Source organism: Equus asinus, chromosome 21 (assembly GCF_041296235.1).
Source record: "Equus asinus isolate D_3611 breed Donkey chromosome 21, EquAss-T2T_v2, whole genome shotgun sequence".
NCBI classification, from domain to species: domain Eukaryota; kingdom Metazoa; phylum Chordata; class Mammalia; order Perissodactyla; family Equidae; genus Equus; species Equus asinus.
The window spans coordinates 85,605,810-85,630,500 of record NC_091810.1 but is presented as its reverse complement, the minus strand read 5'-3'; the positions used below and the strand labels follow the sequence as shown (position 1 = coordinate 85,630,500).

The following is a 24,691-nucleotide window of genomic DNA, read 5'->3' as shown; positions in this document are numbered from 1 at the left end:
TGGGGCCAGGGGCTCTGCAGGAGCCCAGTCAGCCACAAATGAGCTGCTCCAGGGCCCTGCATATGGTAGAGGTCACTGGGACAGCCATGCCGACCACATCAGGACTTGGAGTGTGGGTTGCTCATAGTCCTGCTGAACTTTGCCAAGGAAAGGAAAGAAAGGTTCCTTTGAGTTGCACTTGTGACCTTTCAACCTATTATCCTCAGAGCCATAAACCTGTTTCACTAGGCTATAAGAGTAGGTCATTACACGTTCTCCCTGCCACCTTCTCCTTGACATTCACCACACACCCACAGGCACCAGAGGCCACCACCATGACGAGGGACCAGAATGGAACCTGGGAGATGGAAAGTAACGACAACTTTGAAGGCTACATGAAAGCCCTGGGTAAGGGGGAGGCTGGGGCTGGGGGAGGGAGGGTAACCTTTGAAGTCTGTGGTCTGGTCCTCCAGACAGTGCCTCTGTGGAGTTGCACAGACCTCTGTGCAAGCCTCACTCCTCACTTACTAGCCCTGTTGTGTCAGGCAAGTCACACAAATTCTCGTCTGCAGGTTGGGAATAAGAATACAGGAGATTGTGTCTGGAATGTCCTTAGCATAGTAGCTGGCACGCAGGAAAGATACACTGAATGGAGGATACACACACACCCACGTGCACACACATGCTCGCATACACGAGTAAAGCCAAATTGGAGACGATAATGCAGTGGCTGCCTGCCTTGGGATTGCCATCTCTTAGATAACCAGTTGGACCTGATATTACCCACAAATGACCTCTGCGTTGCTCTTTTGGCAGTCTTGTGGCGGGGAAGCAGAAGGGAATGGCTAACAAATCTCAGCCTAGAGGAAACCCGGCCCACGGAAGGCTGGGAAAAGCTTCGTCATATAGATGAGACATCTCGCTGCTTGTCTGACCTCTGAACCAGACTTCAGGCCAGGGGCTCCATCAGTGTGTGTCCTGAGTTGATACTCCTGTGGGATCTCTTGTGGGGCTGGCAAAAAACACGTGAAACCAGAGGAACTGGGCCCACAGAGGGGAGCTCACCTTGCTGGAAAGCTGCCATGGGCTGGGCGCTGGGCAAGGAGCATGGGCTGCATGTCCTTATTTCTTCCTGCCTCAGCCTCCTGTCACCTTTTCCAGCTTTAGGAGCTTTCCATGTAAGGAGCTCCTGGCTGGAACTCTCCCACGCACAGCTGGAGAAAAATGGCTGCAAGCAGGGTTGGGGGCCCAACAATTTGGATCTGATGATGGGAAGTCTCATCAAGAATGAGAATCTTGGGTTTTCCTGCACTTAACTTCTAGCTTGACGAACATTTCCACCGTGTCGATGACCAAGGAGAGCTGTGACAGGCTGCGCCGTCTGAAACTTTCTTCATAAACTTTAGACACGTTTCCAACACTGAGTAGCTTTTTCCCTCCTGGAAATCAGAATTTTACCTCAATAAACTTGGGGGAGGCAGGAGGAGGCAAAAACCCCAATGGAGCCCAAACCATGTTGCACCTGTTTTTAGTGCCCTGGGCGGGCAAGAGAAAAGGGATTCTGATTCTCCATGTGCATGATGGTCTGGAGCTTAACTCAGAACTATAATTCTGAACAAGATCACACAGAAGAGGGGCCAAGCTAGCCGAGGCCTTCTCTCTGACCTTGACCAGTTGTGTGACCTTTCAGAGCCGGTTTCCTCCTCCACCACACGGGGACAGCAGCTCCAGCCTCGCCTGTTTCTTCAGGTTATGTGGGATGCTGTTGTCTTTTTGAACGAATGAAAGTGCTTTAACAAGTGATGTTTTGGGATTTCAACATTTCAGCAGTATCCTGAACAAGTGGGACTCAGGGAATGTAATCAGAAAGCAACTTTGTGTCTTTTGCTGCTTATTCTTAAACAGCAAAACGCCCTATGGTGACTTTATGTATAAATCCAGTCTCAGTTTAGTTTTCGCCTTTGCAGGGTGGGCCCCTGAAGCCCCTCTCTCTAGGCTTAAGGTGAGAGGCAAGCACTCCTCCTGCCACCGTCTGTCCCCTCTGGAGGGCTGGGGGCTGCAGAGCACACTGTCGGCTGTCTCCAAAACATCCTCTCTAAAAGCAGCCTTCTCCTGGACTCTTTCACACCAACTACACCCTCACTGTGGGTGAGGGGCTCCCGAGTTGTGGATGGATGTTTGGACATCTCTATCACAGGCGTCCTTGGTGCCAGATTCCTATGGTTTCTTAGAGCTTCAGGCCAAACTTCCCATCTACCATCATATTACGTTGATTTCACTCTAATGAGGAAACTGACCTTTTTATACCAGCGTCTCTGCGGTGTAGAGGGGGTAGGTTCACACTTTCCTGATTAAGACTAATACCTTAGGTGGTAGCGCTAGCTAAGCCCAGAATGTGGATATGCTTGGTGCCTCAGTTTACCCAGCTGCTAGTAGCCCACCGTGTCTCAGGGCCAGAGGAACTTGCCCCAGCTGGGGTCCATGATGCCCCAGCTGATGCAGAAATGCCTCAGCCAAAGTCACCTTCCCGCCATGGAGACCAGACACCTGATCCCTCTCACCTGCCTGTGGGGACACGAGTGGGGCAGGAGCTGGCAGTGACTGAAGACAGATCTCAAGGGGCTCAGCTGGAAGCACCTGAGGTGGGGCTGTCCCCACAATTTAATCTGATAAAAGCAACCCAGCCGATCTGCACAATTTCCTCCACACCCACCCCCCGAGGCAAGGGGCGCCTTGCCAACATTGACGAGTCGATGGAGCTTGCCTTCCTTGTCCTTGGAGCACGAGGCCCTTAGTGTTTGGGAAGAACATCTGTGGAGATCTCTCCAAACCCCCAGGTATGTCATACCACTAGGTATAACTCCATTCTCTGCCGAAGAACCGTCACTTGCTTGGACTGTAATCCCCAGCACCAGGAAGCTGGCCTTCTCAGCACCTCGTTGCTGGTTCAATAGAGAAGGAGAGGCTCCAGTCCAGATGTGGGTTTGGGTGGCAAACTGGCTTTGTCCTTGCTAGTGACTCATTCCACACGCTGGCCTCCCCATGTGACTCAGCCGCCAGCCTCAGCAGAGTGACACGTCGAGCCAACCTTTGGGTTTGCCCCAAATTATCAAAGTCATTTCATGTTCAGAGAGCGAGTGCCAAGGGTCAAGGGTCCCTCCTCTCCTGCCTTCTTAGACGTGGTGTTTCTTGAGGCCCTAGACTCTTTCTTGACAAGAAGGAAAGCAGCTGGTAAACACTTCTGCCCTGAGGAATTTGTCATGTTCGGAGGTCTTCCTTCAGGTGGGATCAGTGAGTGGGAGGTGTGGTCTTTAAAGGGGAGCCCAAGGAGGGCAGATCTAAAAATGAGGTCCCAGTGCTGTGACAGAAGGCTAGAGGAAAGTCCATTAACTGCCCGGGAGTGAGGGCAGTACTGTACATGGACAGGGAAATCATTCGACTTCTCTACCAGAACTTTAGACACGGCCCGTGGGAGCCCGGGACTTTGCCATCTGAGGCAGAGCCCAGCCCAGTCTCTGTTCTCAAGGAGCTCAGACTGGTACAGACAGGCAAATTGTAGCCGTGCACAAATGGTGTTTCTGTTTTGTATTACAGTGTGACAATCACCCCAAATGTCATGGCTTGAAACAACCACGGTCATGTCATGTTGTCTCTCATAGTTCTGGGGGCTGACCGGCGTCACTTAGGTGCCTGTGCTAGGGGGCTCTCATTCAGCTGCAGGCGGACAGTGCTGGGGCTGGAGCTGCCTCCAAGGCCCCCTCACTCCTCTGTCGCAGTTGGTGTTGGCCGGCAGCTGAGACCTCAGCTGGGGCTGTTGATGTCTACATATGCCGTCCCCGTGTGGCCTGGGTTTCCTCACAGCACGCCGGCTGTGTGTGAAGAGAGAGGAAGCAGGAGGTGAATTGCGTTTCAGGACCCAGAAATCACATAACATCACTTCCATTGTATTGTATTGTTTGAAACACCCCCATTCACGAAAAGGGTTCATAGGCCCCACTTCTCAGTGGGGGGAATGTCAAAGTCACACTGAAAGAACAGCATGTAGGATGGGAGGTGTTGCTGCAGCCATTTAAGAAGATACAATCTGGGAGCCAGCCTGGTGGCACAGCAGTTAAGTTCGCATATTCTTCTTCGGTGGCTCGGGGTTCAGCGGTTCGGATCCCGGGTGGGGACATGGCACTGCTTGGCAAGCCATGCTTGCCACATATAAAGCAGAGGAAGATGGGCACGGATATTAGCTCAGGGCCAGTCTTCCTCAGCAAAAAGAGAGGATTGGCAGCAGATGTTAGCTCAGGGCTAATCTTTCTCAAAAAAAAAAAAAAGAAGAAGAAGAAGATACAATCTGGCACAGATGGGCGGTTGGTGGTTCTATCCCTTGGGTGCATAACAATGGAACTGGTAACGAGGAGTGTGTGTGGGTCAGATGGAGCTACAATACATGAGTCACTGAAGGCTTCCTGAATTCTTCTGGGCAGGATTTTGAAGGAAGGAGAGCAGTGCTTCTTGCAGAAATAGAGTCAGGCATGGCCCCATGGGCATGTGCAAAGGTTGGGCTGGTAAGAACGTGGTGTAGGCAGAGGGAACAGGAGTTGTATTGCCAGAGGGCGAAGTACAAGGAGCGGGAGAAGAAAGAGTCAGAAAGATGACAGGGCTGGATCCTGAAGGCAGTGTGCCGCCGCATCGTGGACTTCATCCTCCAAGGAGAAGAATCGTAGGCAATGAGAGAGAGGCCTTCACGCTCGTTTTCACAGCCAGGGAGTGAAGAGATTGGCAGAGAGTGTCAGAGAACTGAAGAAGCCGTTGCAATGGCCATTGGAAGATGGTGAGGGCAGTGCCAAGTAGAGGGGACGGGGGATGTCCAGAGTGAGGACTGCACTAGACTTGGTGACTGGGTGGGGAAGAGGCAGGGAGGAAGCCTGGAAAATCAAACACCATCATATAACTTTAATCAGCAAAGAAGGGGGTGTATAATGGAAGGTACGTGTCCTAAAACTGCTTGGTTAATGTTAAATTCACACATCTTTTGGGAAATCTTTATCCCATAAATTGTAAACATTAGGAAAAGTCCAATTCTCTCTCTTTTTTTTTATTGAGTTAATGATAGGTTACAATCTTGTGAAATTTCAGTTGTACATTAATGTTTGTCAGTCATGTTGTAGGTGCACCACTTCACCCTTTGTGCCCACCCCCCCCACCCCACCTTTCCCCTGGTATCCACTAAACTGTTCTTAGTCCATAATTTTAAATCCTCATATGAGTGGAGTCATACACAGATTATCTTTCTCTCGCTGGCTTATTTCACTTAACATAATTCTCTCAAGGTCCATCCATGTTATTGCAAATGGAATGATTTTGTTCTGTTTTGCAGCTGAGTAGTATTCCATTGTATATATGTACCACATCTTCTTTATCCATTCGTCTGTTGATGGGCACTTAGGTTGCTTCCACGTCTTGGCTATTGTAAACAGTGCTGCAATAAACATTGGGGTGCATAGGACTTTTGGGATTGCTGACTTCAAGCTCTTTGGATAAATACCCAGTAGTGGGATGGCTGGATCGTATGGTAGTTCTATTTTTAATTTTTTGAGGAATCTCCATACTGTTTTCCAAAGTGGCTGCACCACTTTGCATTCCCACCAGCAGTGTATGAGGGTTCCTTCTCCTCTGCAACCTCTCCAACATTTGTTACTATTAGTTTTAGATATTTTTGTCATTCTAACGGGTGTAAGGTGATATCTTAGTGTAGTTTTGCCAATTCTCTTAATTCACAAAAAAAAAAAGGTGAGAATCATCTTTTATGAAGAATGTCTTTTCATTTAAATTGACATGCACAGATTTAAAAGAACGGTGACAACTGCAAAAAGTCCTAGCGGGTCTCTGGAAAATTCCACCAGGAAGGCGGTAGCCTTAGAGGCTGAAGTCAGCCCCATCTGAGTGGTCTCCGCCAGGAAATTTTTCCTGAACACCTGCAACGTTCAAAATCCTGTCCTGTCTGTTTAGGAGGCACAGTCCAGCACCAGAGTGAGCACGTGCACCCGTCATCCTCATGCCGTGATAAGCATCTTGCTGGAGCTTTATATACATTATTTCTTTTTATTTTTTTATTTTTTTGGCACCTAGGCTAACAACTGTTGCCAATCTTTTTTTTTTTCTGCTTTATCTCCCCAAACCCCCTCTGTACACAGTTGTATATCTTAGTTGCAGGTCCTTCTAGTTGTGGGATGTGGGACACCGCCTCAACGTGGCCTGACTAGTGGTGCCATGTCCGCGCCCAGGATCCGAACCCTGGGCCACTGCAGCGGAGCGCACGAACTTAACCACTCAGCCACGGAGCCGGCCCCACATTACTTCTTTTTAATTAATTAGTTTCAACAAACGTATTGAGCACCTGTGACCCACTAGGAAGTGTTCCAGGCATTGGTGATATGGTAGCAAACCAGTCACTGAGTTCCCTGGCCTCATGGAGAGTACATGCTAGTGAGAGAGAGAGAGTAAATAGACACTTGAGGTCAAGCTCTTTTTTTAAAAAAATATTTTATTTTTCCTTTTTCTAGTTGTGTATTTTTAGTTGTGGGTCCTTCTAGTTGTAGCATGTGGGACACCGCCTCAACATGGCTGATGAGTGGTACCATGTCCTCGCCCAGGATTCGAACTGGCGAAACCCCGGGCCATGGAAGAGGAGCGTGCGAACTTAAACACGGCCACGGGGCCAGCCCCAAGAGAGTAAATAGATTAAGATAATTTTGGGTAGTGGTAAGTGCTTCAAAGAAAATAAAAAGGATTTATTGTGTGGAGAGTGATGGGTAGTCAAGGAAGGCCGTCCGAGGAGGTGATATCAGAGGTTTGAATGCTGAGAGGTGTTCCAGGCACAGGGGAGACCACATGCAAGGGCTCTGGGTGTGTTCAAGAAACACACGAATGTCAGCATGTGGGGAGTGTGCGGAACAAGGGGAAGGTTGGGCGCCGTGATGGGAAGATGTAATCGGTCTTATTTATATTCTTCAAGGATCGCTGTGGCTACAGTGTGGAGAATGAATCATAGGAGGGCAAGGCTGCAATCGGGGAGGCCCATTAGGAGGATGCTGTGTTGTTCAGGCAAGAAATGATGGCTTGGGCTAGGGCCAGGCCCATGGGGCTGGAGAAGAGAGGACAGATTCAGTATGTGTTTTGGAGATAAAGCTGACAGGGCTTGCAGATGAATATTAAGCTAGAGGAGACAGAGGAAATGAAGGAAATGAAGATGGCCCTGGGCCTAGGCCTGGATAACTGGGAAGATGCTATCCCGTTGGCTGAAGTGGGGAAGGCATGGGGATGAGTGAGGTTGGACAGGGGTGCTGGGCAGAGGGGGTGCATTAAGAATTCCGTTCTGCATATTTCCATCTCAGACGCCCATTACACACCCAGGTGGAGTATTAAAATTGGCCTGTTGATAGAAGATCTAGAGCTCAGGGTGTAGCCAGGGATAAACATGGAAGGAATGCTTCCCATTTGACGTGACGAGGAATCCTAAACCCAGAGAAGTGGAAGAACTTAGCCGAGGTCACCTGTAGCTGGGAAATGGTGGCGCTCAGACCAGAGCCCAGTCTCGTCTAACACCCAAGCTTTTCCCATAGCACTGTGCTAGGTGGGGATCCTAAGCATGGAGGTGGTGGGGGGAGCTTTATTCTGAGCAGATTTGTCCAGATGAGGACACCCAAAGTAAACAGGCAGGACTCTCAGAAATATCACAAGGGAGTTACTCATGAGTCTCAGGGGAGAAATAAATGAGTGAATGAGTGAGTCAGATTGACTATCTGATGACCCAAGGAGGAATTAGTTTCACAAAATTTGGATTCCTTCTGGTGCTCACAATGAAGTCAGTGAAATGATACACCTTGCCAAAGTCTTTCCTTGAACCCCGTGGTACCTGGATTCAAACAGGGAAAGTGCTGGGAGGTGGAAAAAGCCCAGGTGAAGATCACTTGGGTCCCTTCCTGTGGGCCTCCCCTTGCATGTATTGACAGCACCTCCGCCGTGACCCCCCCCCACCAACGGTGAGGACTTGACTGTAGGTGCAGAAGCTAAGGGGAGCAGGGACACACCGCAGGGTCTCCAGCCTGCCTCTGCTGGCTAGGGAAAGTTTGAGACCTATTGGGAGATGCTCATGAGGGAGACGGGAGGAGGAAGGCAGGGGGCCAGTCCAATCCCTCTCTAAATGTGTTATCTGGAAGGGGAAATGGTGTGGAAAAAGGAGAATATTGCTCTTCCACTCTGCTTCTCACAACTGCCTAAGAGTGCTGATGATTCGAGAGTTAAGGAGTCCAGGTTCGAAGGCCACGGAAGCTGCACATGGAATGAGTCTCGGATTTCATATGATGAACGTGTGCATCTCTGCTCTTTAATTTACAAAGAGTGCCTGCCCTTTGAGCCTGCAACTTTAGCTTTTTTCACAAGCACATTACAAAGCATTTTAATGTTGAATAGCATACTTATATTTCAAATTTATGGCTTGCATTGTTCAAAATGGAGTTATGAAAAGTATAGTTTAATAAAGTCATTTCTGTGTTGGGTTTTTTTTCTTCTGCAGCACCCACAAGCCGTATATATTATTCAGAAATAGCTTGCCTCTGGACCTTTCCCTCTGAGATAGAAATTCATTTCACCTGGCTATAAATCAGGTTCAGAGATACCTTTAATCCATAAAAGCAAAGAAAACATACTTGATAACCCTGGTGTTAAAATACATATCAGGAAAATAATTTTCTCCGCAAGATGCAAAGAGGAAGTGTTTGCATAATCTGTGTGTGTGTGTGTGTGTGTGTGTGTTTGTGCTTCTGTTCCACAGCTGCGTTAACCTTTCCTTTTGATTAGAACTATCATGAATCCACCTGCAGAACATTTGGCTCCCTTCCCTGGGGTGGAGCAGAGGTGCCATGATTAACTAGCGTGTGCAAACGCTACCAGGTGGCCAAGAGGCCAAGCCATTTTTCAATCCAGAGAAGAAGTGATGCTTGATCTCCTTTGCATGGAGCCCCTAATAAGATTCCCCGGCACCAGTCAGAAAGATTGACTGGGGCTGGTGTTTCCAGGACAAACCCATTCTCTCGGCAATAGGCGTTTTTAGCTGTGATCTACCCATCTAAGCAACCAGGGACAAGCAATGATTGTTGTTAGGGGAGCCTTAGTTGTGAAGGATAAACAAAATGTATTTATAAGCAAACTGTCAGGAGCTCTAGCCCAACTGGGTAGCAGAACCCACCACCGAAATTCCCTGGGCCTTGAATCCCCCATCTGTGGAATGGAAATAGACTCGCTCTCTGAGGACACTTTGATTCTAAATTTCTCTGTAATTCCCAGTTCTTCCTCAGTCGCTTTGCCTGGAGCCCACCCTTTGTGTCCTCCGGTTACCACCTGACCTGTGGTTTCGTTTCCCCGCTCCTCTCTGTGGCTCCAGAAGCGTGTGCAGCACACTGTGGACCTCAGCACAGACGGTTAGAGCAGGACTCAAGCTGCTTCTCCCCACTGGCCAAACTGTGGAGTGAGGCAGCTGGTCGATGCAGAGAAGTGTTGGCCAGGCTGCACAGACGCCCATGTGACAGGCCAGGGCTGTGTTGCTGAGGGGCTGGATCGGCTACTGTTCTGACTATTCCTTCAGGGTCCAGGGCCCTTGGACTGTGTGGACTGGCGGATGGCTGTGGAGATGCATAAATAGGATCAGAATATTTCACTCCGGACAGAATGCCGACCTGGTCTGTTTTTGACTTGGACAGAAAAAGCCAAGAGGTGGAAACCAATATGCGTCGACTTCCCACAAGCTCGTGGGCACCGTGTGAAGCATTTTACCCTCACTTTAACTGAGTCCTTACATAAATAACCCTGTAAGATGAGCATTCTTTTCCCCATTTTACTGTAAGGAAACTGAGGCTCAGAAAGGGAAAGTGACTTCTCCGAGGTCACATTGCTGGGAAATCAGAGACAGGATTTACACCTGGATCTGATCCTCACCCTTACACTTTTATACCAGTGGTCCTAAACTTTAGCGTGCACAGAATCACCCGGAAGGCTTGTAAAAACAGCGGGGCCAACCCCCTGTAGGCATAGCGTGGGCCCCTGAAGTTGTGTTTCTAAGAGGTTCTCAGGTGCTGCTCCACTAGCCCAGGGGCCTCACTTTGACAACCGCTGGCCTAACCATGGTGCCCCCATTAACCAATCCATAAATGTTTCTTGAGCACCTACTGTGTGCCCAGCCCTGGGCCTGGTTCTCTGGGGACACAGAGAAGGAAACAGCATTGACCTTGACCTCATAGAAGTGAGATTTTGGAGGAAAGAATAATCAACCCATGAAAAAATGAGAGGAAAATAGCAGGTAGTGCCTCCTGCGGGGGAAAGCCACGTGGCCTGGATAGCAGGTGAGGAAGGAAGCAAGAAAGGCCAGAAGAGGCTGGAGGAGGCAAGGCCAGGGCTGAGCCTTGTGAGACCGGAGAGCTGCGGGGAGAAGGGCAGGCATCCAGGGAGCAAGTGTGCAGTTAGCATCTGGGGAAATGCAAAGGACTCCGAGCAAACCGGCCTGTGAGACAGGGGCCTGAACGATGATGATTATAATGATACCAACAGCTGCCACTCACGCGACCAGGAGCACACGCCACCAGCCAATGGACAGAGCTCTTCACAAATACCGTCAAAATGAATCCTCAAAAGACGTGGATGCAGTTGCTAATAGCTCCACTTACAGCCACTGCTCTCTGCTGCTTCTAGACCTGGACTCGAATGTCCAGTGACGGGACTGAAGTTAGACAGACGGACGTCACCTGATTAACTAGACTGTGTTTCTGGGGTAGAAGGAGAGAAACAAGAGTGGGAGCATGACCTGCTAGCCCTCTGCCTGCCACAGGCACGTGTTTATGCTGCTAGAACGTGGAAGAGGTGCCTAAGTGGCTTTTAGCAATTGTAAGGAAAGATTCATCTTCAAGTCAGAAATACTTGACCATTTGGTCCTATCTAGTGTTTTTCTTTCCATACAGGCCGGCAGTTGTCTTGAAGGGAGAAAAATTAAACAGCAGACATTTACATAATTGCAGGGCCCAAGTGAGTGAGATAAATCCTTCAGAAGGGGTTTTGTCAGCCCCTTACATATTATGTTCAGTGGAAAACCCTGCCAGCTGGATGTCCCGTGACGGAGGGGTTCTACAGCCACATGAGACTGGGAAAGTCTGCATCCTGTGTCCCGCTGTTGAAGAGACAAAGCATCTTTCCTAGACTAAAGGCTCTGTAAAGTTCTTCAGTGCAGAAATCAGCTTCTTTTGCTGTTAATTCCTCATATCCCAAACTTAGTCAATTGTGAGCCATTTCTCTTTTGACCACCAAATTCTCTATGCAGCTGAGCCCCATGGCAAACGCAGTGAAACACAGGGCTCTGTGAATGCTAGCTGAGACCCCCTAGAAGTGTTCACGGCAAGGACAGCGGAGAGAACCTTTATCTCGCTCCACATCTCGTGGCCTGCAGGCTGGGTGCCTTGGACGTGCCCAGGGACGATTCCATAAGCCACAGAGCTGAGGCAAAGTGAGCTGTCAGAGAATGTCCAGGGGCTGGAGTGTGATGGCTCCAGCACAGACTTCCTATAGAGCCCAGAAAACAATTGCTGTCTGGCGGGGGCAGCACACTGGGCTCTGGGGAACATAAACTGCCCCAAACGGGGAGGTCTCAAACAGCTGGGTCCAGAAGTCCCGGTGGCTCCAGTGGAAATGTAAGGAAGAGTCTGTCAGAAGTGACCTGTGTCTTGGGCAGCCATGGAAAGTGCATAAACTGGGGTGGTCTAACCTGCTGATGGGATGGCCCCCCCAGAGGTTGTGGAGCGCAGCTCTGGCCTGGAGATAGGCCACCTGGCTTCAAATTCCACCTCTATTTCTTCCTCACGACGTAACCCGGGACAAGTGACATAGCTTCTCTGACCCACTTTCCTCCCTGGGAAAATGGAGATAACATAATACTTACCTCACGGGTTTGTTGGGAGAATAAAGTGCGTAAGGTTTCCCAAGGGAGGTTCCACCACTGGACACCATTCCTGGTTGGGTCAGAGGCATGTCTTAATTACCACTCCAAATATTACCAAGGGTCCACACAGCATGGCCCCCAGATTCACCTTACCTAAAACTTAGCTCCTATGTTCCCTCATAAAATTAATTCTGTCTCTGATTTCCCTGCCTCTTGCCTTGGTCTCCCAAGCTCAAAACCACTATTTTCTCCACCCAACTTGATTCCTCCACACATCCACCCATTTATCAAACCCTTGTGATTGCTTTTTATGCTGTGTATGCTTAGACAAGTCACTTAACCTCTCTGGGCCTCATGTTGTCACCTATGACATGAGGAGCAGGTGTTTAAATAGTGGCTTTCAAATTTCTTAAACCATAGAAGTCTTTTTCCAGACAGCCCCCTGTGAGGAAATCCAAGATCTAAAATGACCCAGAGATTCTGAGTCTGGGGTAAGGCCCAGAAATCTGTGCTTTTTACATCTTCCTAGGTGATCCTGATGGGCAGCCCGCTTTGGGACCCATTGGTGAATTCTTAGACATGGCAGGTTCTCAACAAATAGTAGCAAACAGTAGTTGAGCAAGACCCTGGTCTTGATGCACCAGCTCACACGCACTTGAACCTGTTTCTCTCTTTAACTTAGGATATAGCTGTGTAATCCTTTTACCTCCCAGGCTACCTGATGGTACTTGAAATTATTATCTTATGACTGAAGCTGACTTTATACAATTTAGGGACCAAAAGACCAGTCAGGGCCCTTCCCCATGCAAATGGGATTCTGTTGCGGGTCCCCAACTGCGGTCAAGTTGCCCACCCAGAGTGAAGTGCAAGCAGCCAGCTTAGGCCTCTCTTTGGTCCTTTGGGAGGAGAAGAGTGATAGTGACCAAAGAGAGATTCAGAAGGAAATGAGGAGATAGGGTGAGCGAAGTGATGCTTGGCTACAGCAGAAGGACAGCAGAAGGGCTGGGGGTACAGCCAGCAAAGATATTAATTCTCCAAATTGACAGGAGCTCCCTGAACTGTTGGTCACTCCTGGTCTCACTCACGGGCACAATAGTATTTATCCCTACGAGACGGTAGAGAGAAGTTTAACCACTCACTTACCAGAGAGATGCGGCTGGAGTTCTCAGAGAAGCAGCACTCAGTGTGTCTAAACTGTTCTCACTCTCGACATCATTATGACCTCGGGTTATGACAGAATCAATCTCAGTGGTTTTGAAACCTTCCAGGTGGACTTTCTAAAAAAAGATTAAAGATTTAGATTAGCGTCCAAAGATAATGGAGAATTCACAGGACTAAAGGAGGTCAAATATGATTTGGCTAGAGACCAACAGCTTAATAACGTTCGTCGCAAGTTCTGGAATTATCCTCTCCTTCTAGATCTATTCCAGAGGACAGTGACATTTTATGCACAACCAGAGATTAGCAAGGAGGTGGGCTCAGCGTTTAGCTTCTTACTGTAAAACTCGAAGCTTAGGAAATGAAACACCCCATTGAAGGGGATGCTCCCTTAGAGACTCAGTACCAGTTTCTAAGAAATGACTAAGATTTCCTCCAAAATATCAAGGAGAAGAAAAGCTGTAGCTGGAGTCAATGGGGCAAAGTCCTGGTAATTGTTGCATCTGGGTGATGGGTGTGCGGAGTGCATTGTACTTTCCTCTCTACTTTGGTTTGTCTGAAATTTTTCATAATAAAAATAGAAACAGTTATTCATCTTTTCCTTAAAAGAAATCCCTGAGTGAGCGTTTATTAAGTGTTTGGAATACGCTTAAAGCTGTACTGGGGACCCACGGCCGAGGCAGAACAGCCTGGCTAAGTCAGCCCCCGTCTGCTTCAAAAAGGGTGGTTTGTATGTATCCTTCCCTGCTGTGGACATTAACAAAAGTTCCATCTTTACCCATGATCTAGACTGGTTACTTTTTGTTTTACACCATGAAGACTTCTGTTAGCAGATTCCTAGGAGGAAACCCAGTATGGCAAATAGAACGGAGCTGCAGTGGTGGAGGGGCGTGTCTGCGCGTGTCTGTGGGCGTGTGTGTGTGTGCATGCACGCGCACACTGGGGAGTTGCAGCTCAAGGGTGAGCCCTGCCTGCTGCCTCCCCCTCCCTTCAGGGCTCCCGGGGAGGCACCAAGAGACCCCGGGTTTCCCGACAATTGACTGAGAGGCCCAAACTTGTCATGGGTAAGACAACTCTGGTTTCCCACTTAAGCAAAGAAATGTGGCCTGTCCATGATCTGTGTCTCTGGTGCTGAATGGCCTTGTTAAAGAAATGAATGAGTCTGGCTGAGTACATCATAACCTCCACAACTCCCTTTGCCAACAGATATTGATTTCGCCACCCGCAAGATCGCAGTACATCTGATTCAGACGAAGATCATTGATCAAGACGGCGATAACTTCAAGACGAAAACCAACAGCACGTTCCGCAACTACAATTTGGATTTCACTGTTGGGGTGGAGTTTGATGAGTACACAAAAGGCCTGGACAACCGGACAGTTAAGGTACTGCCCACCGGCTGGCGCTTTAACCTTGTGAACTCTTCATGCAAGGGCCAGCTGTCAGGCTTCCCACTGAAACGATGACAGGACCCACCTGGGAGGGATCAGGCAAGGGGGCCAGAGGGGCTTACTGCTGCTGGCAAAAAGCAATGAGCAATTATTGAAAGTTTAGTAGGAAGAGACAAGCTGGCTTCTGCACTACTCTTAAAAGCAAGGAGAGATTAAAGGCCGCTGACCTCTCCAGGACCCAGGGTAGAAGGGCGACTCATATACTACATGGACCTGGTGGGCAAAATGAAGAGGGCAAGGCGGAATGTCATCAGTGGGGGCATGGGAACAGTGACGGTGCGAGCTGGATAGCACAGCTTTGTCAAAGGGGTGGCCATGCTCAGCACCAGAAAGCATTGCTGCGGAGGAAGGGGGCCTTACGTTGCCAGAGTTTTTTTCTTCTCAAGAGATGTTGAGAATTCAGATGTTTTTATAGGAGATATCTCAATTTTAGATGAACTCAAATGATGTAATATTTTTTTAGAAAACTGCAATGCAAATCAAACAAAAAAGTCAGTCGACTAAATGAAGTCACGGTGTCTCCAGTCCTAGTAACTTAGAGAAGTCTTTGGCAAGTTTGTGGCTTTTTGCCTCAGCATCACCTTAACTCACAGGACATAACCCGGGAAATCCTCCACGAGGCCGAAGGTCAGACTTCCAGCCTCTTGAACTGCTTGGACGTATGGAGGACCCTGAAAGCCAGCAGACAACCCTGAGCACAGAGCGGGCAGTTATCTCAAAGCCCAAGAACTTGCATCTGCAGAAAAGGCAGCCCTCGCCCAGAGGAGCTGTCTGTCCATAAGGCAGAGGATGGGGGCAGCAGGGAGAGGCAGGGTGGTGGTGGAGAGCACAGGTGGTAACAGCAATCTCCCCTCCTCTGGCATTGCTATGTGGTATCACAGCCCAGTGGTGGGTTTTTGCAGTGTTCACACTCTGGCTCAGCGCGCCTGCCTTTGGTTTTCCAAATCCAGTTACACTTGGTCATCCTCACAAACAGGAATGGGGGGAAATCCAATCTCAGTCATATTTAAGGATTTCCCTACCCCACACTTAGCAGCATACAAGAACCCTGGGGATTACACAGGCCAGGAAACTTGGAAGGGTTTCCGGTTTGTCATTTGGCATAGTTGCCATTGACGGCTCAGGGCCATGCTCATGCAGTTTATATGAGCATGGGTGGCTTGAATATTGATAGCACCCACTCCCTCTGCCAACGCAGCCACCAGGACATCTGCTCTGGTTCTCAAGCTGAGAGAGGGCAGGGCTGACTATCCATCCCCAGGGATCCATGCTGTCACCTCCAGCAGAGGGTCAGCTCCTTGGAATGTCACCAAGAAGCAGGACCCTCCATGCTGCCCTCCCCATTCACCACTCTCCGCGCTCTCCCCAGGGTGCCACTCTTCTCCAGGGCTTCCAGAAGCTCTTTCAAAGTCAACTCTCCTCCAGAGCAAGGGACTCAGCCTGGCTCCTCTCCTGGGGTGGGGAGGAAGAGCTCTTATCATTCTTTGGTGGTGACTCTAAAGCCAAGAAAGCAGGACACATTTTATTTCTCAGTCAAGGTGTCCTGCAGCGTTGATAATCTCACCCATCAAGTCAAGGCTGAATTATATCTAGTGCTCCTTTTTAAAGAAAAGTAGGAAATGAAAAGCACTTTGGAAACGCTTCCATCAGAGCAGCCTCGGCATGAGGGCCTAAGCTTCCGGGCCCTGGACCGGCCCCTTGGAGAAGACTCCCCCGAGGGGTTGATGGATGGACGGATGAGGCTTTTCTGAACTGTGCGGCTGGAAGGCCAATTCATCAGACACCAGAAATGATAGAAAAATTTGTCTCAGAATTTTTGCATCTCTCTGCTGTTCTAACCTAGTCAGTTCAAAGTGATTCATTGTCCCTCGCCTTTCAGTGTTGGGTGTGGGGTGCTGAAAAGCAGGCTTGTCCACTCTGATTCATTCTTTCGTCACCACTGATGGTAGCGAACTCACTCTTCTTGAGATAAATCATGTCCTTTTGGCCCTTCCTGACCCTTAAAGGATTCTGTCTGTTAACGCCTGCCCTTCTTCTGCCTCTCCACCTTCCCTCTGAGCCCCGTCCTCTCCCCAGGATCAGCTCTTAGCTCTGCAGAGGGAGATAATCTCCTTCCCCACTTCTTGTCTCTGCTTTGCCTGCAGCAAAAAGTCAGGGCAATACACACACACACACACACACGTGCACACATGCACACCGAGGAGACTGGTAGGGGCTGAGAAGTACTCAGGACAGATTTACCCAGTCTCTAGTAAAAGATTGTTCCCATGAGAATAACAACACAGAGCAGGTGGCCTTGGGACCATCTACTTCCTATAACTTGACTGGAGCCCTTCAGCTGGAAAGGGACCACAGGGAGTGGGGGTGTCTATTTCTCTGATTAATTTCTGTTGCTCATACTTGTGGCATGCCTGAGTGCACACACAAGCTGTGTGCATGGGTGCAAGTGAGTCTGTGCACAAGTGTCTGTGTGCATATATGTGTGTGTGTGTGCATGTGTGTAGTACTCCTCGTGCTCTTCCCCAGGGCTCCACTTCTCAACTCCTCGGTCTCCCTGACGAACACCTCTGAAAATCTCCCCACTCAGCAGTTCGGCTGAGAGGTGTGTATGGGGTGGGGTTGCAGCCAAGGGCCTACAGCGCACCCAGTTCTCTGCCATCCCGGAGCAGGAGCAATGGACCACATTGATCATGGCGTTGGCTCTTCCCTGAGGGGCCCAGATCAGATATATGTCATATATATTCCTAACTTCCTACCTTGACTTGTTTCTAAGAGGATTTAAAGCCCCTTTCAAAAATACACGAGCTACCCAAAATAAAATTTAAAAAAAGTAATTAATATTCGTGCCACAGAATATGATGCAGCCATAAAGAGGAATGGAGTACTGACGCACGCTACAACATGGATGAACTTGGAAAACATTACGCTAAGTGAGAGAAGCCAGACACAAAAGGCCACGTATTCTATCATTCACATGAAATGTCCAGAATAGGCAAATCCAGAGACAGAAAGTGGTTGCCAGGCGCAGAGGGAATGAGCAGTGAATGCTGATAGGGGTTTCTTTAGGGTTGATGAAAATGTTCTGGATTTAGATAGTGGTGATGGTTTTACAACCTGTGAATATACTAAAACTAACTGAATTGTAGACTTTCAAAAGGTGAATTTTATGGCATGTGAATTTATCTCAATTAAAAAAAATAAGTAATTGAGGCAGATTGCAAGGGCAGGGAAAAGCAGATATGAACGATGGCAGTTAGAGCCAATAATGCCACTCTGAGGTCAGGAGGAGCCAGGGGCGACCCCAGGAGAAACCGCCTCCTCCAGGAGGGCCCCCTCCTCAGGGATTGCCAGAGGGGATGGCAGGCACACAGGAGTAACTCTTGTGTAAGGGCAAGTGCGCTGGGGAGGGTTTAGACATATTAATAGTGTCCTTCACTGCTCTTAATTTGAAGAGCTATTTTCCTTTAAAAAAACAAACTTATTTGGGAGTGATTCAACTTTACAGAAAAGTTGCAAGAATATAACAAAGAACCCCTGCACACTCTTTACCAAGAGTTACCTAGTGTTAACTTTTTGCCACATTTGTTTCCTCATTTGTACACGTTACCTTCAAATAATGCAGTCTGTATTTCCCAAGACTTAGGATAGTCTCTTACGCAACCACAGCATAGCTGTCAACTTCTATAAATTGAACAATGAACAGTGCCTGTATCTAATGCATCAGAAAAGGCTGTTTGTGATGACGTTGACATTGGATGCTGTGACGGGAAATTGCAGCGTGGGCCCACCTTCCTTCTTTAATTCCCTGCGAGGGCATCCACCCTGGGGACGCTGTCCTTCTCCATGCCCCAGCTCAGAAGCAATGGCTTTCCGCACTGATACTCATCTCCTCAACTTCAAGATCTTTCGAGGCAACTGAGCCTCTTTTTAAAGCCTCCTCTGATCCAGGGCTGAAGGACACCAAGTAAAAGCAAATTGAATTGTGGTATTGTAGTTCATTTAACCACTCTCCTCTCTCTTCTTCTCATTTTCTGTTTTACGTAGGAGTAAGGCTATAATAGTGAAGGTATTACCGTGATTCATGGGAAACCAATTTACTTTAGGGTCAGGATACCTTTTACTCTTGCTGCCCAATATGGGTTATTAAGATGAAATATTAGGACAGGCCCCCAAGCACTAACGTTTTTCTGCTCTGTTTCTTCTACAAAGTTTGGTAAGTCCCTGCTACACGTGAGGCTTGGGTCAATGAGTCAGACCCTCCTCCCTGCCCTCAGAGCTCTCACAGCCTCATGAGGAACCAGACAAGAAGACGGACAGTTTACCATCTAGCGTCCATATTGATGGACACGTGTGTACTCCCGTGGTACCCTAGAAACCAAGGCAAGGAGGTGGGCTGGCTGAGTTGCTGTCAAAAACTATCCTCAATGAAGACTACTGACGTGCTCGTTTATCCCCCTGTGGATTTACCTCAAGATTCTGTTTCAGCAAAATCATTCCATCACAGATTCACTCAACAATGCTTACCAAGCACCCCTATGGGCTGGTGTCTGCACCGAGTCTGGGGTTGCAGAAATGACCAGCTGACATAGCCTCTCCTTCCATGGAGCTTATTGTCTAATGCGGGAGACAGACGTGAATTCAACCAACATGTATTAGGTGTCAGTGTGTGTAAGGCAACCTGGGACTGTGGGGCTTATGAGACTTAGTCCTTGCCCGAATGGGAGCCATGAGTCCTTCCTCATCTGTCTGGGAGGATATTCAGAGGCCGAGGCCAACAGTGGGCAACCACACATGAATATTCCAGACAACATCTCCTTCCCAGAAGAGCAAGGGGAGCAACCTGGGAATTAAGCTTCTCCAAGACATTGGAAGATGTGAGGCTTAGAGTGGACCTGAAAGAGGAGGAGACATGTTTTCTTTAGAAAGCCTAGAATTTTATTTTGAAATTAATTTGGAGAATATTAATACATGCAGATGGTTTAAAAAAAGAAACAAACCTGAACAGTAAACAGCAAAAGTTCCTTCCCATCCTTCTCTCCCCGGGGACAATCACCATTACGGCTTCTTTCACCTCCTCGCAGAGAAGCTGTGCAAGCAGCGCGTGCACAGGCGCCCCCTGTTGTTTCATGCACATGGCCCTGCTCTTCACTCTCTTACCTGAGACTGCTCACTGTGGAGACCGCTCTTCTCCTAAGTACAGAATCACCTCCTCCTCTCCGGGGCAGCAGAGCAGCGACGCAACACACCATGTTTAACCAGCCGCCCGCCGACAGGATTTATGAGGCCTCCGGGCCTTTGCTGTAACAAACAATGCTGCGATGTGTTGAGGAGTAAAATGAGGAGGAGTAAAACTGTACATGAAATATGTAATATGGGCAAGGTCAAATATTATTTTAGAAATAGGTAGACTTAACAATCTGTAGAAAACAGATTTGTACCAGAAAAACAGATGTGAATGTGCAAGGACAGTGAACAAAAAAAACACAGGGCAGTTTATCACCAACTGGGTTTACAAGACGCAGAAGAGAGGAAACGTCTGGTCCTTAGCATAATATTGTTCATAGAGGCACGGTAAGGCTTGCACGCACTGGAAGAAAACCACCTAGCCTCAGGGTCATTGCTGAGGAAGGACAGCAATCACACAAACCACCACCTGATGGGAACAACGTCAGCATCTCAGGAGGTGCGTGTGCAAGCTTACCGTAGCCCTGGAGGGCCACTGGGGTAGTCCAGATTGTCCGAGTCAGGTACTAGGGCACGTAAAGGGAGAACGGAAGGAGGAGGAGTTGGGGGTGTATCATTTGTAAACGGATGCACAGAGGTTGGAGTCTCTTGGAGTTCAGCAGGCTTGTGGCTTCTCCGACCTGTTGGTCAGCTCAGCCTGGTTGTCCAGCACCAGCTCTGCATCTCTGCTGCCGCCTCTGTGCAGCTAACAAGTCAGCACTGCTGCCTGGAGGAAAGCCAGGACCGGGAGATGGCCCACCTTCCTGGGTCTGAATGATGAGGCTGGCCCTGGAGCGGTCTGCACGCCCGCCCCCCGCTGGTTAGGCGGCCTCCCTCCCTTTGTGGTTGCCCTTCAGTGGTAGTCCTCCCAAAGTGATTCCTGTAGGGAAAATTCCCAGAAGGAGAATTTCGTGGTCGGAGTATACACAATGTTACATTTTGAAATGCAATATAAAATTGCCCTGTGAAAAGATTCGTTCCAATTTATGTGCCCACCAGCCATGCATGAGGGCAGCTGCTTCTCCGCACCAGCCCCCCACAATTCCGTGTGTTATCAGACTCTTTGATCTTTAACCAGATGATGAATTCTATCTGAAAAACAGCCTTAATTTACATTTCTCTTATTATGAGTGAGGTTGAATATCTTATGTTTAAAAGCCATCTGCTAGGGATTTTTCCCCCCTGTAAGCTATTGGTTCGTGTCCTTTGTTGAATTTCCTATCAGGTTAATGATCTTTTTCTTGTTGATTTACAGGAGCCCTTTACATATAAGATCTTTGTCTGAGGTGTGTTACAATTATTTTTCCCAGTTTGTTATTCGTCTGCTGACTTTGAGGTACTTTCCCCTTCCAGAAATTTTACATCATTATGACAAATAAAAATGGCAAGTAATAGGATATATTGGAATATATGAGGAAGCCATTTGGTGTAAACCTAATTCGGCCTGACCTTGTCTTTCCAAAAGGGCCTGACCAAGGCCGTTGAGCATGCATTGTCTATCTGCTTTAGATATTCCGTATGGCAACAGCAAAGGCCCTTGAGATAAAGGTGCAACTTCCTTCCCCCTCCCAACATTGGCGTCTCCTTAAGGATTAAGCATCTTTCCTTAGGCTAGAAACTGATTGCTGCGCTCACCTGTGACCACCCAGCTTGAGACAATAGACTTGCCTCCTGCTACGCCCACCAAGATAGCAGACCACTACCCGCTGTGTCCATCAAGCGCTGTGCCGACAGGGCAATCTTGTGACTATTGTGGGAGGGACATTTCAATCATATGTGAAACACCCTCTTCGAGGGTATATAACCACCCTGTGTACCCCCACTTCTTTGGAGTGCTTTGTTCCTTTGTGGAAAGACTCTCCTGGGTTATAATCCTAAAATTTAAGCTCAGAACAAACTCACCCAAATTTTCATTTATAGATTGGTTATGGATTATTTTCGTCGACAGTTCTATAGTTAAATTCATCATCTTTTCCCCCACTGATTTGAAAGGCTGCTGTCTTTACCGAGTGGTAAAATGGAAGAGTGGAATTCTTTAAAAGAGAACAGAAATAGCCAGGATGAGCCGGTTTGGCTGGAATGGAGGGTGTACGTGGAAGTGGGACTGGATGGATCTCAGCTTGGCTGGGGCTGAGGGCTCTGCCCCGTGGGCAAGCAGGGGCGCAGGACTGGCTGCAGGGTCACACTTGTTCAGTCCCAATCAAGACCATACGTTTGATTTGCTCGGGAATCTGTCATTGCAGGCGCTGGTCACCTGGGAAGGTGATGTCCTTGTGTGTGTGCAGAAGGGGGAGAAGGAGAACCGTGGCTGGAGGCAGTGGGTTGAAGGGGACAAGCTGTACCTGGTAAGCCCCCAGAGTCTGCCCGGCTCCCTTCCCCTGTGCTTACACCGACTGCGGGTTCACCTAGCCAAGGGCTTTGACAAGAAAAATGGCCCTGCCCTCCTCCCCTGAGCTCCAGCCAAATGCCTGTGGTCATATACCAGAAAACCATTCCCATCTGGCTCAGGGGACTCCGGGAAGAAATCTGTATGGCTGTTTCTGTGAACGGCTGCAATTAAAACGAGAGTCCAAACTGCTGAGTTAGGGAGCCGAGATCCAAGGGGAAATGCAGGGACCCTGTTAAAGACCAGCTGGGGAGAGATGCAAGGCACAGAATTAAGATGCCCTGGAGGGGGTGGGACCAGCCTCCTCGTGGTTATGTGAGCCTGGAAGAAGAGGGGTTGGGGTGGGGTGGAGGTGGCAGGGACAGGAGGCAGCTGGGTCTGGGAACTGCCTGTATACCGCAGGCATTGGCCTCTCATCATAAGGTATGTCCACCTGGCCCCCAAATATTTTAGGTTATTTGGTACTGGAACAGAGCAGTAGGAACAATTGCTGATATCCTTAAATAAATTATATCTGTCTAAATAGCTTAATATTTCAGTCTTCAATCTTCAAGGCAATTTGTGCGTCCAGCATTCAAAAAGTGAAAAATCTCTCACTCCTTCACTCATTTGTTAAATGAATGGCTCATTCAGTGAATGGCTCTTCACTCATCCTTTCACCTATGGAGTCAGGCAGGTACCTGGCTCCAAGACTGTTCAGTCACCATGATGCCCTTCAGAGCCAGCCCTGCCTCACCTGAAGTCTTTATTGCAGAGGCAATGTCAACTGGTGACAAATGAGAGGCATTCATCGTATTTTCCATTGACGGGTTTCCCTACCTGCTGTGGTTTGGATGATGGATTTTTTAAATTGTAGTACAGTCTCCAGAGGTCCCTGTGGCTAAGACCCTGGTTTCATCAGCTGCAATGGTTTCCTGGTCGCCCCCACGCTCCTGTTTTTCTCTCCTCCCTCAGAGGGTCCTGAGCTGTGGACAAGGCCTGAGGGCGCCCTGTGTCCGGATGGAAAGCAGCATCTTGTCTGCACAGGCAGGCCTGGGGAGCCCTTCCGCACCCTCACCCTGTCATTGCTGTGCCACCACCAACCAACATTCTAATCACCAGAGGCCAGAAAGCCCACGGGGCGGAGGGACAGCTCACCAGCCAGCATCTTTGTAGGCCCTTGCCTTCCAAATGCTTCTCCCCACTAGGTCTTTCCCTGCCCCATGGCTTCGCTGCCTTGTATAAATTAGGTGAGGTTGCTTTAATCATGAGAGTAGGAGAAATCCCGCCCCAGAGGGTAATTTCTTTGCATTTTTCATTTTTATAGTTGTTCAAGTTCAATTCAAGTGTCAGAATGGAATTACTGCTACCTGCAGGGCATGCCAGCTGATTGGGTCTGGGAGACGCACTTTGCCCAGAATAACGAACTGTCCTCTTCATTCCAGCTCCACTCCCTCAACTCACAGACACCAAGAGGGCGGGGGCTGGGCAGAAGGAAGGCCTGACTTGTTTGTCACGCGCCCGCTTTCTGACGTTGCAGGAGATGACCTGCGGTGACCAGGTGTGCCATCAAGTGTTCAAAAAGAAGTGATGGCTGAGAGGGGGCCCGCCGAGCATGTGCTCCACGCTCCCCATGAAGAGTTCTCTCCAGGCTTTGGGTAGCAGCCGCCAGGCCCTCCCACTGCTGACAAGGCCCAGAAAGGCAACTGGATGGGTTTTAAACAGAATGAGTGTGTAACACTGACAGACATGTTGTTCCTTCTTTGAAACCTGGCATTAAATGAAGAAACAAAAGCCACTCCTGCACTTTGAAACCCTTTATGTGTCTCCCTTTATTCCCAGACCTGTCGGTTTTATCCACAGTCGGAATAGGTTATTTCCTGCACAGTGGTTTTCTGTGGGGCTTTTGTTGTTTATTTTTTAGTTTTGTTTGGTTTTTGTTAGTTTGTTTGGGAGGTTGTTTTGCCTGGAAACATCCTCTGGCCACCACAGCATCCCCTACTAGTTTTTGAATATTGCCTATTTGAGATTCATTCCTTTAGATAGCACATTCATTTCTCCAAGATTCTCTTTTAAAATGCTATGTCTTCCAGTTTGTACTTTGCTTGAGCAGCAGGGGCAGAGCTACCTCTGAAGGCCTCTGCAGGTCTGCTGTGCCGGCTGCTCTTGGTCCAGACCAGCCCTCTGCCCTTCAGCCCTGGGCAGACTAGAACTCCTGCAGAGGGGTCACCAAGCACTGCCAGGCAGCCTGAGTTCAAGTCCTGCCACTCCACTTCTTAGCTGGGTGACCATAGGCACATCACTTGCCCTTTCTATCCTTACTTTTCTCTTCTATAAAATGGAGAAGACATAAATAACATCTCCTCCCCTGGGTCACTGTGGGGATTAAGCAAGTTACTATACACAAAGCGCCGGGAATGGGACCTAGTACCTGGTAAGGGCTCAGTCCCACTAGCTCTGATCACTATGTGGAGTTACTTCCTCCACAAGCCCAGGGGTCCAGATGAGGAGATGCTAAGTAGCAATCGGTCAATACCTCCAGGG

At 48.7% G+C, this 24,691-nt stretch overlaps 1 protein-coding gene across 1 annotated transcript; it reads left to right on the top strand.

The window, feature by feature from the left end:
- Nucleotides 1–254: 254 nt before the first annotated feature.
- On the top strand, nucleotides 255–23,956 carry RBP2 (retinol binding protein 2). Its single transcript, XM_014852073.3, has 4 exons — nucleotides 255–387; nucleotides 14,315–14,493; nucleotides 22,026–22,127; nucleotides 23,688–23,956. The coding sequence occupies exons 1-4, from the start codon at nucleotides 315–317 to the stop codon at nucleotides 23,736–23,738; spliced, it is 405 nt and encodes a 134-aa protein (XP_014707559.1). The 5' UTR covers nucleotides 255–314; the 3' UTR covers nucleotides 23,739–23,956.
- Nucleotides 23,957–24,691: the final 735 nt, after the last annotated feature.

What these genes read in the sequence shown, in the direction of transcription:
- RBP2 (XM_014852073.3), top strand. Translation starts at nt 315, where the DNA reads ATGACGAGGGACCAGAATGGAACCTGGGAGATGGAAAGTAACGACAAC. An exon ending in TGGACAACCGGACAGTTAAG is followed by an intron (nt 14,494 to 22,025) that starts GTACTGCCCACC and finishes CTGTCATTGCAG; the next exon opens with GCGCTGGTCACCTGGGAAGG. An exon ending in AAGGGGACAAGCTGTACCTG is followed by an intron (nt 22,128 to 23,687) that starts GTAAGCCCCCAG and finishes CTGACGTTGCAG; the next exon opens with GAGATGACCTGCGGTGACCA.